This window comes from Macaca fascicularis, chromosome 9, assembly GCF_037993035.2.
Source record: "Macaca fascicularis isolate 582-1 chromosome 9, T2T-MFA8v1.1".
Taxonomy (NCBI): domain Eukaryota; kingdom Metazoa; phylum Chordata; class Mammalia; order Primates; family Cercopithecidae; genus Macaca; species Macaca fascicularis.
This window is the reverse complement of record NC_088383.1, coordinates 140,124,303-140,141,710: the sequence shown is the minus strand read 5'-3', so window position 1 is coordinate 140,141,710 and position 17,408 is coordinate 140,124,303. Positions and strand designations below refer to the sequence as shown.

At 50.4% G+C, this 17,408-nt stretch overlaps 1 protein-coding gene across 2 annotated transcripts in view; it reads left to right on the top strand.

The window, feature by feature from the left end:
* The window catches only part of TCERG1L (transcription elongation regulator 1 like), a 232,072-nt gene that overhangs the window by 165,358 nt on the left and 49,306 nt on the right, over positions 1-17,408 (top strand). For both annotated transcript variants that reach the window (XM_065521620.1, XM_045361756.2), the window contains one exon: positions 11,210-11,364. In XM_065521620.1, coding sequence (XP_065377692.1) covers positions 11,210-11,364 — 155 coding nt within the window. The remainder of the gene's footprint in view (positions 1-11,209; positions 11,365-17,408) is intronic.

Genomic DNA, 17,408 nt, shown 5'->3' with positions numbered 1-17,408 from the left:
ATTGGTTTTAACATTATATTATTTCCTAAAAAATGCAGATTGCTACACTGCAGGTCTTATGTCATGGTCTGTTAGTAGCACAGATCAAAGTTCTTTCTAAGATGGCTTGGAAAGGTATGAAAGTGCACTTTAGGAAGCTGACAGTGTCAGAAGGCACCACTTTCTAGCAAAGCTGATTCACATTTTATCCTAAGAGGCAAAAGTCATTGAAAGGTAAGAAGTACGGGGCACATTGTCAAAGTGAGTATGGTGCATTCCTCTGATGTTAGTAAATGTGTCCAGTCCAAAAGCCAGCGGCTGATTCTGCATTTCTGCCTTGGAGAGGTAAGAGCCGCGGGCAGACACCCTCCTAGAAATGTGATTTGTGAACTGTTGTAGGTGTGAGCATCTTTCAAAGGGCTGTTTTGTATTTTCAAATCCCAGGGATACGCTTTGGTTCTCCTGATTTTACGCTAATGACTTGTCCTTAATTCTGACTTCATTTTATATTTCAGTACCTGTGGGTAACATCTTTTTGTATTAGTTCATAATTATTTATTGGGCATGATATTTAAAAATTGTTTATCTGGATTTTCTAAATACAGGTATTGAGCATGTTTGACTTTTGAAAAACTAGTATCAAAATCATGTTCTGAGATGAAGTTGGTAGAACTTTTCCAAAAAGAAAGGAAAAGTTTCCCAAGACATCATACATTTGGATGGTGTTCACGAAGAAAAAGGTGATTAGAAATTATGGTGATTAAGAGAGATGCGGGGCTCGGTCACATCAGACTGAGTCAGTTTCTCCGGTGCACTGTCCCCTGACTTGCGGTTGCACTCGCTAGGCTGAGGGACATCGCGTCGGTCTTCCTTGACTGAGTAGTACTTAAGAGAAACCAAATGTCACTTCAGCCCTTTTGCATAATTGAGTCTTTTATTATGTCAGAGAAGGGACAGGAGGTGTCACTTGTCGAGGAAGGGACTCTAATGTTGAAGTAAATGTCAGTGTGGTTTAGTGAGGGAGGAGGAGTCGGCGGGGAAGCTGCCATTTAGCTCACATTTGAGAGGTCTGGAGGGAGCAGCTCATGGAGTGGGGGGTGGGCCATGGGCAGTGCCACCTCCAGTTCCCTCTGGGCTGATTTTCCCTGGTCCTCAGGCTACCTTGCTTTCATCCCCAGGCAGCCACCGACTCCCGGACGTGCTGTCAGCCCGCTGCCTCTATGGGGCAGGTAGTAGTTTTATCCATCTTCGACTGGCGACTGGTGGGGAGATCAGAAATCGGATGAGTCCCTGGGTTTAAAGAAAGCTGGGACTCTGCTGGGTGCAAGAGCAGGGTGACACCCCTTTCCAGCTCCATAAAGACCGGCTCTCTTGGCAGCCCCCAGCCCGGGTAGAGCCCAGCTCTCGGCAGAAACCTGTGTTCTCAGAGGCTGTCTGGACCAGAGGCTGCCCTCCCGGCAAGACTCCGGGGGTTTGCGTCTGCGCTGCAAGGCTGGACAGAGCTGGCAGGGCCCCGAGTGGCCTCGGCTCAACATGACTATGGAATAATGGTCTTTCCCTGTGGCTCATTATTTAACAATGACAAAATCCGTTTATGTGAAATAACTAAAGATGGATTGGTAAAATCTTTTAAGAGTTATGCCAAGAAGTTAACAGTGATGCCTTTAGGAGCACAGACACCTAAGCCCAGGGCAAGGGGAATTTTGTTTTCAGCCAAGAAGCCACCGTTGTTGGTGCAGTGCAGGGACGTCCTCACCCAGCTTGTCCGCCATCTCACTTCCAGCCTCTCTCTGGTGCTATTTCCTGGTGTCTTTTTACCTCAAAGGAGGAAGTAGGGAAGCCTGTGCTCTTGGGAGGCTGAGGTCGTGTCCCCAGGCTCCTGGACTCACCGTGCCGCAGGCACCAGCGCCTGGAGCACCTTCTGTCTAGAACGTCACAAGCCGGATCAACTTTCGAGAAAGGATAGCGAGACGACCCATGGCCTGAAGCGGAGAGGCCACATGGTCACTTGGCAGGTGCCCGGCCCAGGCTGCCCCTGCGGCCCCAGAACAGCACATCTGTGCATGTTTGTGTCCTTGTCTTGCATATCTGTACCTTCTTCTCAAATTAAGGGTTGGTGGTGGTGGGAACCATGACCAGACACAGCTGGGCTGGAGAACCTACTCAGGAGGGAAGAAAGGCGGGAGGGAGGTCTCCACACACTCCTCCTGAAGTCCTTATAAGCCCTAGTTCCTCACGCAGCTGCCAGGTGGATGGGCCGGGGCCACTCAGTCCTGCCCAGGTCAGGCCCTTCCCAGATACAAAACCCCAGAAAAGGTGGGGAGGGACTAGGAGAGGGAGAGAAGATGGCAAAGGGCACTGGGCGCAGCCCTTTCATTCTGAGAGCTCAGCCCTGTGTGTGTGGCTCTGTCCATCCCCAAGGATGCTCCTGGCACAGGGCACTCAGGGATGAAAGATAGATGGAGACAGGGAGAGCCTCTGTGGAGTGGGGGACTGGGAGGGATGCATTCCCTCCCCACCAGCCAGCTGATTTTGAAGCTTGGGGTCCTGCTATTTGCAGGATGAGTGTGGGAATCCTTTCATATGACAAAGCAACAACCTCAGTGTTCGTTCAGTGAAACCCAGGTCTTCAGGTATTGCGGCTGCTTGGTGTGGATGTACTGAACCAGACTTAAATAACTCTGATGCACTAACTATATCCTCTGGGATATGGGGACAGTTAGAGAGAAAAGGGAATATGGCAGGTATCCAGAAATTATAAAGTGTGATTAAAGGAGGGGAACACATGCATATTACTTAGAATGGGCATAAAATGGTACATAAAATCAATTCCGCGTGTTACAGCTGGCTCTGTCTAGTGGAAGCCAACCGTAACGAGTGGATGGGTGGATTTCTCCGGGGGAACTGCGTTTATTTACCAGCTACCCGCTCTGGTTCAACTCCATGCATTTCCCCAGGGCTCAGGAGCTGGGCTTTTTGTGGCCTGGATATAAATGGGTGGCGTGTTAGTTGCCATCGCTCGGCCTCCTCCTGGGTGTAATCTCTTACCAAGTCCTAATTAGCTCCACTCCTCGCTGGGAATTGGGAGCTGTTTCCTCACACTTTGGGGCATTCCAGGATGCTGTGCTAGCTGCTCCCAGCATGGGGATGCACCTTGGGCGTCTCTGCATCTGAAAACCAGGGACCTAGAGTCAGTGCATCCCTAGGCACTGCACTTACAACAAACGCTGGCCTAGGATCTGGGGAAAATTTGGCTGAATAAATATAAGTCCCCAAATGTAAAGCTCTTTCTTAAGTTAACAGCAAAGCTGGAGGCCAGCTGGGAAAATCCCTCAGAAAGTCGATGAGAAAATGATGAGGCCCAGTGGATAGGGCTGCCTGGAGCATTCCACCAGGACTCTGGAACACAGGTTTCTAGGGTCTCAGTGCATTTGATTCTCTAGGGAATGAGCACATGGGGCTTAGGGTGAGTGGCCCAGCAGAGGAGCAAGGGAATCCAGCTTCCTCACACTGCCCTGGCCTTTGGTGAATGTGCTTTGGTTTTCTGTGGAAAGTAGGACATCCGGGGAAATTCAGGTGGGTCCTGCTGCCCTGACAGGAGATGAGACTAAGCCAGGCAGCCCTGTCCTTTCCTCCCTCTGCTAGAAGAGGCCATACACCTAGCATCCTCATACACCACTCAGCCTAGTGTCTGGGAGTCTTCAGTGGGACTCTCAACTCTGCTGCACCTCTTCCCAGGCCCACTAACACTGACGCCTGCCCAGGACCCCTTAATGAATTCACCCGCCCAGACCCACTGATATGGTTTGGCTCTGTGTCCCCTCCCAAATCTCACCTCGAATTGTAATCTCCGTAATCCCCATGTATCAAGGGCAGGAGCAGGTGGAGGTAATTGAATCACGGGGGCAGTTTCCCCCATGCTGTTCTCATGATAGCGAGTGAGTTCTCATGAGATCTGATGGTTTTATAAGCATCTGACATTTCCTTTGCTGGCATTCATTCTCTCTCCTGCCACCCTGTGAAGAGGTGCCTTCTGCCATGATTGTAAGTTTCCTGAGGCCTCCCCAGCCATGTGGAACTGTGAATCAATTAAACCTCTTTTCATTATAAATTACCCAGTCTCAGGTATTTCCTTAGAGCATTGTGAGAATAGACTAATACAGTAAATTCTTACCAGGAATGGGGTGCTGCTATAAGGATACCTTAAAATGTGGAAGCAACTTTGGAAATGGGTAACAGAAGAGGCTGGAACAGTTTGGAGGGCCCAGAAGAAGACAGCAAAATGTGGAAAAGTTTGAAACTTCCTAGCGACTTGGAGGACTCAGAAGACTGGACGATGTGGGAAAGTTTGGAATTTCCTAGAGACTTGTTGAAGGGCTTTGACCAAAACATCGATAGTGATATAGATAATGAAGTCCAGGCTGAGGTGGTCACAGATGGAGATGAGGAACTTGTTGGGAACTGGAGTAGAGGTCACTATTTCTATGCTTTAGCAGAGACTGGCAGCTCTTTGCCCCTGCCCTAGAGTCTGTGGAACTTTGAACTTGAGAGAGATGATTTAGGGTATCTGGTGGAAGAAATTTCTAAGTGGCAAAGCAGTCAAGAGGAGGAAGAGCATAACAGTTTGGAAAATTTGCAGCCTGACCATGTGATAGAAAAGAAAACCTCATTTTCTGGGGAGAAATTCAAGCCAGCTGCAGAAATTTGCATAAATAACAAGGAACCAAATGTTAATCATCAAGACAATGGGAAGACTGTCTCCAGGGTATGTCAGAGACCTTCATGGCAACTCCTGCCATTACAGGCCTGGAGGGCGCTAGGAGGGTCCACCTGCTCTGTGCAGCCTTGGAACAAGGTGCCATGCTTCCTAGCTGCTTCAGCATCAGCCATGGCTAAAAGGGGCAAAGGTATATCTGAGGCCATTGCTTCTGAAGGTGCAAGCCCCAAGCCTTGGTGGCTTTCACGTGTTGAGCCTGTGGGTACACAGAAGTCGAGAATTGAGGTTTGGGAACCTCCACCTAGATTTCAGAAGAAGTATGGAAATGCCTGGATGTCCAGGCAGAAATTTGCTGCAGGTGCAGAGCCCTCATGGAGAACCTCTGTTAGGGCAGTGAAGAAGGGAAATGTGGGGTCATAGCCCCCACACAGAGTCCCTACTGGGGCACTGCCTAGTGGAGCTGTGAGAAGAGGACCACTGTCCTCCAGAACCAAGAATGGTAGATTCACCTACAGCTTGCACCATGCACCTGGAAAAGCCACAATTACTCAACACCAGACCGTGAAAACAACCAGGAAGGGGGCTGTACCCCGCAAAGCCATAGGGGAAGACCTACCCAAGGCTGTGGGAGCATGTCTCTTGCATCAGCATGACTTGGATGTGAGATGTGGAGTCAAATTATATCATTTTGGAACTTTAAGGCTTAATGACTGCCCTATTGGATTTTGGACTTGTGTGGGGCCTATAGCCTCTTTGTTTTAGCCAATGTCTCCCATTTAGTATGGGAGAATTTATCCAATTCCTGTACCCCCATTTGTATCTTGGAAGTAACTAACTTTCTTTTGATTTTACAGTCTCATAGGTGGAAGGGATATGCTTTGTCTCAGATGAGACTTTGGAGTTGGACTTCTGGTTTAATGCTGGAATTAATTAAGACTTTGGAGGACTGTTGGAAAGGCATGATTGGTTTTGAAATGTGAAAAGAACATGAGATTTGGGAGAGACCAGTGGTAGAATGATATGGTTTGGCTCTGTGTCCCCACCCAAATCTCACCTCATCATAATCCCCATAATCCCCACATGTCAAGTGTGGGACCAGGTGGAGGTAATTGAATCATGGAAGTGGTTTCCCCCATGATGTTCTTGTGATAGTGAGTGAGTTCTCATGAGATCTGATGGTTTTATAAGTGTCTGGAACTTCCCCCGCTGGCACTCATTCTCTCTCCTGCTGCCCTGTGAAGAGGTGTCTTTCGCCATGATTGTAAGTTTCCTGAGGCCTCCCTAGCCATGAGGAACTATGAATCAGTTAAACCTCTTTTCTTTATAAATTACCCAGTCTCAGGTATATCCTTATAGCAATGTTAGAATGGACTCATACAGCCATTGACCTGCCCTCAGCCTAGTGCAGGGTAACAGGAGATCCACATGTGCTATCAGGGCCCAAAGTTGAAGTCCTGTTTCCCTTAAACTCTGCAGTGGGCAGAACAGAGCTCTTACTGGTCCCTGCCATGCAATGGGTCATCCTCTCACCTCTTTCAGCTTCTTCTTCCCCCTGTCCTCTGGCCCTCATCAGGACTCACCCCAGGTGTTCAGGAAAGCTGGTGAGTTCCCAGGTTAGGAAAGCTCCCCAAGCCAGTGGGAGGGTTGGGATTGGATGAGGCTACTCAGCCAGTCTGAGCCTGTGTCCCAACACCTCTGGCTTCCGGATAATTCTCCCATGGCCCTGTTGCTTGTGGAATGCAGTATGAATGCCTGACATTGCACCTAGCAGCTCTTAGTGAACTGGAGATGCCTCAGTGAGCATCTGGCCCTTGGCTGAGCATCCCCACACTTCAGTGACTCTAGAGGAGCACACAGATCCCCCCAGCTCTGGGTGAGGCTGTTGGAGGCTGGGGTGCTATGCCCAGATCATTGGTGTGCATAGAACCGTGGGGGCAGGATGGCCTCCTGCCGGAAACATGGTGGTCAACAGATCTCTCTGCTGTACCCACGTCACAGTGAGTTGTTCTTTGTTCTCCAGGTGAGGTCAGGCTCCTGAGGAGACCTTCGTGGGTCTACACAACAGGTTTTAAGTCTTAAGTGGCTAGCGAGGAACACAGAGAGCCAAGGATGCTTCTAGGATTTGCCACTGAGGCCAGTTGCAGCAAAACATCATGAAAAAACGTTCTAAGCAATACTGTTAGAAATGGGCCCTCTTGCTGCCAGGAGCTTCAGGCTTGGAGCTGCCTTTCCAGCCACTGTCCAGTCATGGAAGCTTCTGAAGCCCATGTGGGGCCAGAGCTGGGCTTGCTCTGGTCCTGACACACCGGGCATGAGACATACAGCATGAGGAGGTGGGCTCAGGGTTTCCTCACTCCCTACATTCCTGCTGGCAATAGGGTCCCATCAATGACTCTAACTGCATTCCTTGCAAGGGGGGTGCTGGGAGACAGAGCCCAGTGTCACACTAGTAAAACCATCCACGTCCTAACCGTTCCTCAAGAGCCCAGGCCTCACGGGGAGCTAATAACAGGCTCTGCATGTGGCCCACTCACTCACAGGTCCACCTGGGGAGGAGGCCATCACCAGGTCTACGTCTGGAGGAAAGGAGTCAGTCCCTGCCCTGGGCTTATGTTCCCTTTTGGCCCACACTGTCTGCAGAGCTCATGCAGTAGCTGAATTGTGCATAATTTACAGCACCGTGTAATAACCTTCAGCTTTAGACTCAATAAAAACTTCTATGCTAGCCGGGTTCTGCACCATAAATGCATACCCACAGCCTCCCTGCAGGCCCTAGAGGTCAGATATCCCTGACCTGGGCTTCCTGGAACAAGGGTCTGCCTGATCTGAGAGCAGGAAAGGATCCAACTACCTGGGCATGGAGTCTGCTGCAGTTGGCCAGCCTCATCCTCCAGCCTCCAGCATGGGCCTGGGCAGCGCCCCATGGGCCCGTGAGCCTGCCTTCCCTGAGGGCAGGGCCTGGCATGGGAGTGTGATACTCTCTATCTTGGTCCATTTCCCTAGTGGGGTGGACTGTTCGGGTAAAGCAAATTCCCATTCTACTCCCCACCTGAAGGGCTGAGGGCGTAAGGCCACCAGCAAGGGGAGGCGACCTTCTCAGGGTCACCTGGTAGGTCAAGGGCAGAGTTAGAGCTGCAGAGTTTGCCAGGCAGAAGGGCAGGTCATATTCTCCCACATGAATGACCAGGCTGACTGTGGCCAAGGCCTCCAGGCACAACACTTGGGGTTCGGGTCAGGGCTCCCAGATGCTGGCACTCAGGACAGAGTGGCCCCGACAGGGAAGCCCATTGATTTATCTCCCACAGACTCAGGGCTCCAGCAACACACATTGATTATCTTACAGTTGGGAGGGTCAGAAGTCTGACACAGGTCTCGCTGAGCTAAAGTCAGGGTGTGGGCAGGGCTGGATCCTTCTGGAGCCTCTGGAGAGGTCCATTTCCTGCCTTTTCCATCTTCCAGAGGCCCCTGCAACCCTGAGCTCGTGATTCCTTTCTTGAGCCTCAAGGCGAGTCATCTCCTGATCTCTCTCTCTCTCCGTGTGTGTGCACACGTGTGTCTCTGTGTGTGTGTCTACGTGTACATGTGTGTCTCTGTGTGTCTGTATGTGTGTGTGTTTATGTGTGTGTCTGCATGTGTGTGTCTCTGTGCATGTGTATATGTGTGCATGTGCGTCCCTGTGTGTGTGTATATGTGTGCATGTGTGTCTGTGTGTGTCTGTGTTTATGTGTGTATATCTGCATGTGTGTATGTGTATGTGTGCATGTGTGTCTCTGTATGTCTGTGTGTTGATGTGTGTGTCTCTGTATGTGTGTGTCTCTGTGTATATGTATATGTGTGCATGTGTGTCTCTGTGTGTCTGTGTGTATGTGTGTTTGTGTGTGTCTCTGTGAGTGTGTTTGTGTGAAACACCTCTGCCTCCATCTTCCTATCTCTTCCTCACTGATCTTCCCGCCTTCCTCTTAGAAGGACCCTTGTGATTACACTTGGGGCCACCTGAATGACCCAGGCTATTCCCCCACCTCAGGATCCTAATCCCATCTGCACAGACCTTTTGCCATGTAAGGTGATGCACACCTGTTCTGGGGATCGTGGACATCTTTGGGGCCATCATTTTGGCTCCCACACTCATGAACGTGGCTGGGCTGAGTAGTGGACCCGGCACATCTTCTCAGGGACATTTCTGGGGAGGGTCCTGGTCTGCCCAGGGTTGCCAACATGCAGGGCCCCAGGCCCTGAGCCCTATGCCTGGCCCATGGAACGTGCCTGGCTGAGTGAAGTGTGGAGTAATTTTCTCCACGCAGAACAGAGTGGCTTCTATTGACACGGATCCATAGCTCCTCCAGAACCTGTGCTAGGCTGGCCGGAGTGAGGCGTGAGTGGGCTACTGGGGACCCAGTCAGTGCCCAGCAGGTCGGGAGCCTCCCTCAGAGGGAAGTCAATAGCTAGAGGTGGGTACATGGGTGTTCTCACCCATTCATTCCCGCACATTTGAAAAGTCCCAGGAGGCTTGTGGAGCCAGAGGGACCTTCTGAGGTCACTGCAGGAAGCTGAGGCCCAGAGAGGGGAGGGAGCTTGCCCCAGGGGAACCTCCCAGGGGGTCCACACCTAGACCAGACCTTGGTGCCAGCACAGGCCTCAATCTCTACAGCACCCTGATACCACTTAGGGGATAAACCCAGAGCCCAAGCCGGCCTTGCTGGCCTTTATCTCATGGGGACAGTGCGGGGCCAGAGTGTCAGAGCGCAGAATCTTCCATGCACCTCCATGCCGCAGGCTCCGGGCCCCACATTCCTTAGGGAGGGACTTTTCTCCTTTCCTTCCCTCTCATTATTTTTCTTCCTTTCATTTTTTTCTTTTTTTTTTTTATTATTATTATACTTTAAGTTGTAGGGTACATGTGCATAACGTGCAGGTTTGTTACATATGTATACTTGTGCCATGTTGCTGTGCTGCACCCATCAACTCGTCATTTACATCAGGTATAGCTCCCAATGCAATCCCTCCCCCCTCCCCCCTCCCCCCTCCCCATGATAGGCCCCGGTGTGTGATGTTCCCCTTCCTGAGTCCGAGTGATCTCATTGTTCAGTTCCCACCTATGAGTGAGAACATGCGGTGTTTGGTTTTCTGTTCTTGTGATAGTTTGCTAAGAATGATGGTTTCCAGCTGCATCCAAGTCCCTACAAAGGACTCAAACTCATCCTTTTTTATGGCTGCATAGTATTCCATGGTGTATATGTGCCACATTTTCTTAATCCAATCTGTCACTGATGGACATTTGGGTTGATTCCAAGTCTTTGCTATTGTGAATAGTGCTGCAATAAACATACGTGTGCATGTGTCTTTATAGCAGCATAATTTATAATCCTTTGGGTATATACCCAGTAATGGGATGGCTGGGTCATATGGTACATCTAGTTCTAGATCCTTGAGGAATCGCCATACTGTTTTCCATAATGGTTGAACTAGTTTACAATCCCACCAACAGTGTAAAAGTGTTCCTATTTCTCCACATCCTCTCCAGCACCTGTTGTTTCCTGACTTTTTAATGATTGCCATTCTAACTGGTGTGAGATGGTATCTCATTATGGTTTTGATTTGCATTTCTCTGATGGCCAGTGATGATGAGCATTTTTTCACGTGTCTGTTGGCTGTATGAATGTCTTCTTTTGAGAAATGTCTGTTCATATCCTTTGCCCACTTTTTGATGGGGTTGTTTTTTTCTCTTGTAAATTTGTTTGAGTTCTTTGTAGGTTCTGGATATTAGCCCCTTGTCAGATGAGTAGATTGCAAAAATTTTCTCCCATTCTGTAGGTTGCCTGTTCACTCTGATGGTAGTTTCTTTTGCTGTGCAGAAGCTCCTTTTTAATCTTTTCTGATAACTTTTCACAGATAAGGGGTTTAAAAATGGCACATGATTCCTTTTAGATATCTTCAATTTCCATCTATGAAAATACAAATCTTCATTATTTGCTCATCCACAAATGAGCAGGACACCGGGGCTGTGGTTGCTAATGAAAGCAGCCCTTTTAATTCTGCTGCTGTGGGAGGGTAATGAGCTGTGGCCGTGCGCATTGCTTCACGGCCATGAAGAGCTCGACTGGGGAAGTGTAGGGAGCCACTCTCCAAATTACTCCATTGCCGGAACCGGGGCCAGAGGTGCCCCAGAGTGCTCTGCATCTGAAATGGAATTTCACTGAGGCAGAGACAGCTGGTGGGCTGGAGAGAGCTCTGCCCGCATGTGACCTTCATGAGCTGCTTGGTTTCTCTGAATGTTGGTGTTCTTCCTGGTCTAAGGCTGGTGATGAGAATGTCTACCTGTTAATCAAATGAATCAGATCCATAAGGCCCCCTAAAAAGTCAGGCTTTGTCTTTAGCATTCATATTGTCCGTAAACAAGCTTTGCAAATGCGTGGATTGCAGTCCTGAGGGGCTTTTTCAGTGAGAGTTCATGCTAATGACTTTCTAATTCAGTGTCTCTGACAGCCACTGAGATGAGTTTTTCCACTCGAACAGGTGTGTGGTGTGGACGGGCGATGACCGAGTTTTCTTCTTCAACCCAACGATGCACCTGTCTGTCTGGGAGAAGCCCATGGACCTGAAGGACCGCGGAGACCTCAACAGGATCATTGAGGACCCGCCCCACAAACGCAAGCTGGAGGCACCAGCAAGTAAGTAAGCACTGGGTTATTTACATCTCTTTTGAAGTGTTTAAGCTGCTTATTTCTAATGAGTGTAAAGCGAAAGCATGTTTCTTCTTGGTTATGTTGAAAATTGACTATTAAGGAATCAATCCTGTGCACGACTGCAGAGTTTAGTAATCAAGTTTTTATGGCACTTCCTGCAGAAACCTTGATCCTTCCAAGCGGTCAGCTCTGACTGTCTTTTTGCATCACGTAAGGTGATTAATGCAGAGAGAGCCATTCATTCCATCAGCCCCTTGAAGCTTCCATCCAGCATCACTGTTACCCGGCATTTTATTCTTGTTCCAAGTGTCTTATGAACGCCCCTTGAGAGACCAGATGTACACAGATGGGAGTGTATTTTCTTCCACCTTACATTCACTTTAGACCTTTGCACCACATCGATCTGCTGTTGTGTTTGGATGGATGCCTCAATTCGATAAAACCCTGGTCATGGACGGGGGAAGAGATTCTCTTCAGCCGTAGAGGAATGGGGTGCTTGGAGAGGCGGTTGTTTCTGACAATGCCTGTAAATCTTGTTTTGCCAAGAAACAGAGAGGAACTTTTAGCATTTTCACAAAGGATCTTTTCCGATTAGATCTAATACATATTTTATTAGCTGCTGCTCAGGGAAAGCCCTCCTCCCGCAGCATGTGGATTCAAACAGTCTTGACTCCACTGGAGATGTTTGAGAGCAGGAGCTCTCCGCCAACTTGAGAGGCAGAGACGCCTGGCTGCAAGGCCAGGCCGGTGCAATGGGAGCTTGGCTCTTTGTTTTAGTTTTGTGTGGAATTCTATTGGGTTCATAGTGGTATTGGGTTCATAGTGGCATTTTTAATCACACATCATTGCAGGCTAATACTAGATGACGGCAATTCACACTTCGTGTCAAATCCAGAGGTATTTGCCTGGAGCTTTAGAAGACAGTATTATAGAAGTTTTATCAGCATTTTTAACCATAGTAAGAGACATGGCGACAGTCTTTTAAGATTGAGAGATCTCACGTTTAAAATGTTTGCTCCACTTAAAATAGTAACAGCGTTCTCCAGGGACTGAATCGGCATGTTGGGAAAAGAAAAATCTCCAAGGTGCATATGGAATTGAATCTGTAAAATGTTGCTGTATTTAGGGACAGTGAAGATTGAATTTGGCGATTGTGTTTCCTCCTTTGATCAGGCCACATTCATTATGAAAAGGGGGCCTGAAAGAGTGCTTTAAAATCGTTACAGAAAGCACCCTCTCAAGGCTCCTACTCATGGACCAGAGGATGGTGCACGAGTTGGGAAATCACGACACCCTCAGACCCCACGAGAAACACTGAGGCACAGTTTGTCCTGACGATGATTTTATTTGCTTGGCAAAGACAGATCACGCTGGCAGATTCCTCAGTCCTTTCTTTAACTTGCGTTCTTGTAGATAATTGGGTGCTGTTTCTTTCTTCCCCAAAAGAATTGGTAGTAAGGAGAAAGAAATGAACTTATTAAAGGCAATGCATAGCTGCTCTCTCATTTCTTTTGTTTGGACCAAATCAGGTCAGGTCCGAAAAGAGGTAGGGAGGCGTCTGCAAACGCCCCCACTGGGCCACCTGCTGTCTCAGGGCTCGCCAGGACTGTGGGTAGACGACAGGGGCCTGGATTACCTGGCTCAGAGCTCCATGCTCCATTTCCTTCTTTTAACAAGAATCTCATGTAACACTCTGAAAAGTAGAGAGTTAAGGTTTAACAACCAGAAATACCTGATCAATTTAGATTTAGCATGTTATGGTGTTTTGTCTGATACCCATTTTATTATGGTGGACCTAAGTACTCTACTTAGTAGACAGACATGTGATTACAAAATTACATGTAGTTATAAAACGATTTTTAATCTTACTTCCCTCCTCATATAAAGAGAGGAAGAGATTTGTCTTCAACCAGTCTTTTTTTTTTTTTTTAACCTGAATCTTAAGGATATGCAAATGACTTCGATTCTCGACTTCCGGTTGCCAGGGTAGAATTGATGTTTAAGAGCACAACTTCTAATTCCCTAAAATGCACTCAGAGAGCTTTGCAGCGAAACAATTAGGACAGGAGGTGTTTCTGGAGGGTTAATTAATGATCAGGGAGCAGAGTTGATGGCCTGCAGCCATCAGGAGTGACTGGCATTCTCCCTGGCCGACGTTCATCGCGGCTCGTCCGATATTTAACCCTGATGATGAAAACAAGCTCCAGGGGAGATGGCTCTGGGTGGAGAGTTTTGTTTTTCACATTTTGTTCAACTATCAGTCATTGTCGATGTGAATATATCCATACCTATTTGAAGTCTGAAATGGGACAATTACGCTTTCAGTCGACACCCATTACTTTTCAAGAGGCAAATGAAATAGAAGAATTTTGTAAAATGGCTACAACATTTAACTGCTCTTAGGTCTCAGGGGCGTGTGTGTGTGTGAGCTTGTGTGTCTGTGTGTGTGTGTGAGCTTGTGTGTCTGTGTGTGTGTGTGTGTGTTCAGTGGGGGTGTGAGACGTGGAAGTTGTGGCTCACAGTGCTGGGCAGCTGTGGGATGCAGGATGCAGCACCGCCAGAAGTGCTGAGACGTTCGTAGATAAGGGAAGAGGCCGCTTTTTCATTCTGTGAGCACTGCTGAAGGATTCGAGCGAAGTCTTGAATTATTTTCTAATTACCTTGCAGAGCATCCAGATTTTTTATCGCTGTATAACTGTGCTGTTAGTTGAGAATAAATGCCAGTAGAACTGGAGGAAAATGAGAAGTGCCAGGCTTCACCCTCACCCCCATCCGTTCCATGCCATGCCGTTCTCAGGGATCTTACCGACACTTCAGTTGGGAGGGTGCTGGCTGTTGCATTCCCACCTGTGCCCACATTTCACAGGCCTATCAGAGGCACGGTTCTCTTGCTGTCTTCGCCTGCAGCAGCCGAACCCTCTCTTGCTAGAGACGGCAGAAACTCCCCTGCCATCTGGCCGTGCACCTGCAGCCCGGCCACCTTGGCCTGCTCTGCCTGCCCTGGCCACGGGGGCCACCTGTCACTTTACTGGGACATTTGGTGCAGCCTGGTGGGAAGTGTTGGAGCTGGGGCCCTTGGGTTCTTCGTCTGGGGTGGAGGGAGGAGAGGTGGGGGAGAGAGAGGGAATACAAACCCCGGCCTCTCCTCCTGCCTGGCTGTCTCCTGTTAGTGCCTCCCAGGGGTGGAGGAGGACCGGGAGCCCTGGGGTAAGAAGTGAAGAGGGGCCTTCTCACTGCCTTGGGGAGGGGAGGGACCACCGGGTGGGACCCTGGGTGTGTGCAACCCCCACACTTGGTTCCATTGACTCCCCTCCTCAGTCCCACGCAGCAGATGCCATCAGCATTGGAGACCCCTTGCTGCTGTAACAAATGATCACCACGGGGATAAAAGTCACCCAAGGTGATGATCTTACAGTTCTGGAGGGCAGACATTAAGCAGAGCCTCACTGGCATCGGCAGGGCTGTGTCTTTCCAGGGGATTCAGGGGAGATTTCCTTGACTCCTGGCCCCCTCATCCATCTTCATGCCTCTCTCTTCTCTCTCTGACTCTGGCCCTTCTGCCTCCCGCTTCCACTCTGAAGGGTCCCTGTGGTCTGTGGGGCCACCTGGATGATACAGGATGGTCTCCCACCTCAAGGGGAACTGTTTAGCAACCTCCATCCCCTTTTCCAGGCAGCCCAGGGTATGCACACCTTCCAGGATTCAGATGTGGGCATTGGTGGGAGGCATTAATCTGTGACCCATGCCTGATTTACAGAAGAGGGAATTTCAAAAAGGAGCTTAGTTAACTTGCCCAGGGTCACACCTCTACTGAGTGGGGAATGGGGATTTGCACCCTGGCGAGTCTGATGCCAGGCCTGAGGGCAGCCTGGCCAGGCCCCCATGAGCCTATGATGGACACAGGTGACTTTTTGTGCCAGCTCACCTGGCAGCAGCTGCAGCAGCTGTGCACTCAACACTGTCCCTCCCTAGCCTGCAGGCAGATGACATGAACTTCACTGGACTTAATTGCTCTATAAACACTTTAGACATTTATATTCAAGACCAATGTAAATTGACAATGACATTCATTTCACCAAGTAGGATGTAAAATTGTCCGGTGAGTAAACACAGCTGTGACTCGTGAATGGGTCACTTTCCCCAGCGTTGTTTGTCCGAGAAGACAGCGCACACTGGATCTATGACATCCAGGGCCCCAGGTGACTGGGGCACTTGGGGGGACCCAGGGCTGCTGAAAACACAAATGCCAGAGCCCTGGAGGGTGGTGAGCTAGTGTGGTTCTGTCCATGAGGATTCTGGGCAATGTGGAAGGCTCTGCCCACCTGGAACCCACCTGCCCCAGGCTCTCTGGGAGGAACCCTGGCCTTCATGTCACGGCACCCTCTGCTGGCCTCCAGGCCCTGAGCCTCCTCTTTGAACAATGAATGAACCAGGTGGCTTGTTTGCTAAGCTCCATTTTAGTGCCCACTTTGTTTAGTCTCTGTAACATGATGCCAAGATGAAGCAGATGAGCTGCGACAGGTGTCTCTTCCTTGCAGAATCCCGAGTTGACCGTGCAGGAAGTTGAGTGTGAGGGTGGAGCTCGCAGGGCAGCCAGTGCAAGGGAAGGAGTGAGCTGGGGGAGTCTCTAGGACGCTCTGATCACACTCACCCCTCAGCTTGCTGTGTTTGGCCTCAGCCGGGAGGCCAGGTGGGCAGGGCAGGGGCCGAGCCAGGCTCCGGGAGGCCAGGTGGGCAGGGCAGGGGCCGAGCCAGGCTCCGGGAGGCCAGGTGGGCAGGGCAGGGGCCGAGCCAGGCTCCGGGAGGCCAGTTGGGCAGGGCAGGGGCCGAGCCAGGCTCCGGGAGGCCAGGTGGGCAGGGCAGGGGCCGAGCCCGGCTCCTGGATGCACCAGTGGATTCGGTGGAGAAGGACAGACGCTAGAACAGCATTTTTCAGAGTAGTTTCCCCAGGACCTAAGACATGAAGCCACCACCCACCTCCGGGGCCAGGAGCAAAGGAAGGAAAGGGAAGGGAGGGGAAGTAGGAAAGGAAGAAAGGAAAGGAAAGAGGGAAGGGAGCAAGGGAAGGGAGGGAAGAGAGGAAGTTCATTTTCTTCTGAACCAGTCCTTTATTTAGGGACTGGTGACTGGCCAAGCACTGGACTGGACACAGGACACCAAAGATGAGCAGATGTTGGGCAGGGAGCGCCACGTCTTGCATACTGGGGAAGAGAAACAAGCAACAATGGATGGGTGGAGTGGGGTGACCCAGCGCACCAGCCAGGGGCTTTTCCCTGAGGCATGGTCACTCACACTGGACCCCAGGAGGTGGAGAGGGGAGGTAAAGGGTGTGTTTTGAGCTCTAAGGCGGGAAGAAGAAGGTGTGCTTGTGGCTGAGCTGAGAGCGGTGGAGGGTGGCTGTCTGGGGCTGTCTGGGGACAGTGAGCCTCAAGGCGTGGAAGGCTCGGGGAAGCCCTGCTGTGATCACGGCACCTGTGCTATGGCATTTCCAAGTGGCCACGGAGAGGTCCCCATTATTGACCAAATCCAGAATGTCCTCCCTGAGTTCGGCTGGGAGCCCAGGCCTAGCAAAGCAAAGTGGCCACATCAGGTCCGTCTCCTAATCGGGGCAGTTGCAGCTCTGCTACGGCTCTTTCTATCCCTGAACTTCACACCCATCACATTTCTCTCACACGCAGGATGTGATCTAGGAATACAGAGAAGTCCAGTTTTGGCATCTGCGGGCACCTGGCTGGACCTGCTGGTGGAGTGGGGCGGATCCAACCTGGCCCCTTCACAGCCAGCCTCTCGCCCCTCAGCACAGGCGGTAGCCCCACCACCTCTCCTGGCAGGAGCTCATCCCCCAAGACCCTGCTGCCCTGAGCCATGTGCCTTGCCCTCTCCGCCAAGGGCTCCTGCTCCGTATCTCATCCCGGTGCCCGCCCTTGTTTGCCTCCTGGGCACCCCTCGCACAGCTGCCTGCCTGTAGATGAGTTCTGGCCCAGCCCCTGCAAGGTGCTCTCTGGGGTCCCGGACCATGCAGGAGGACT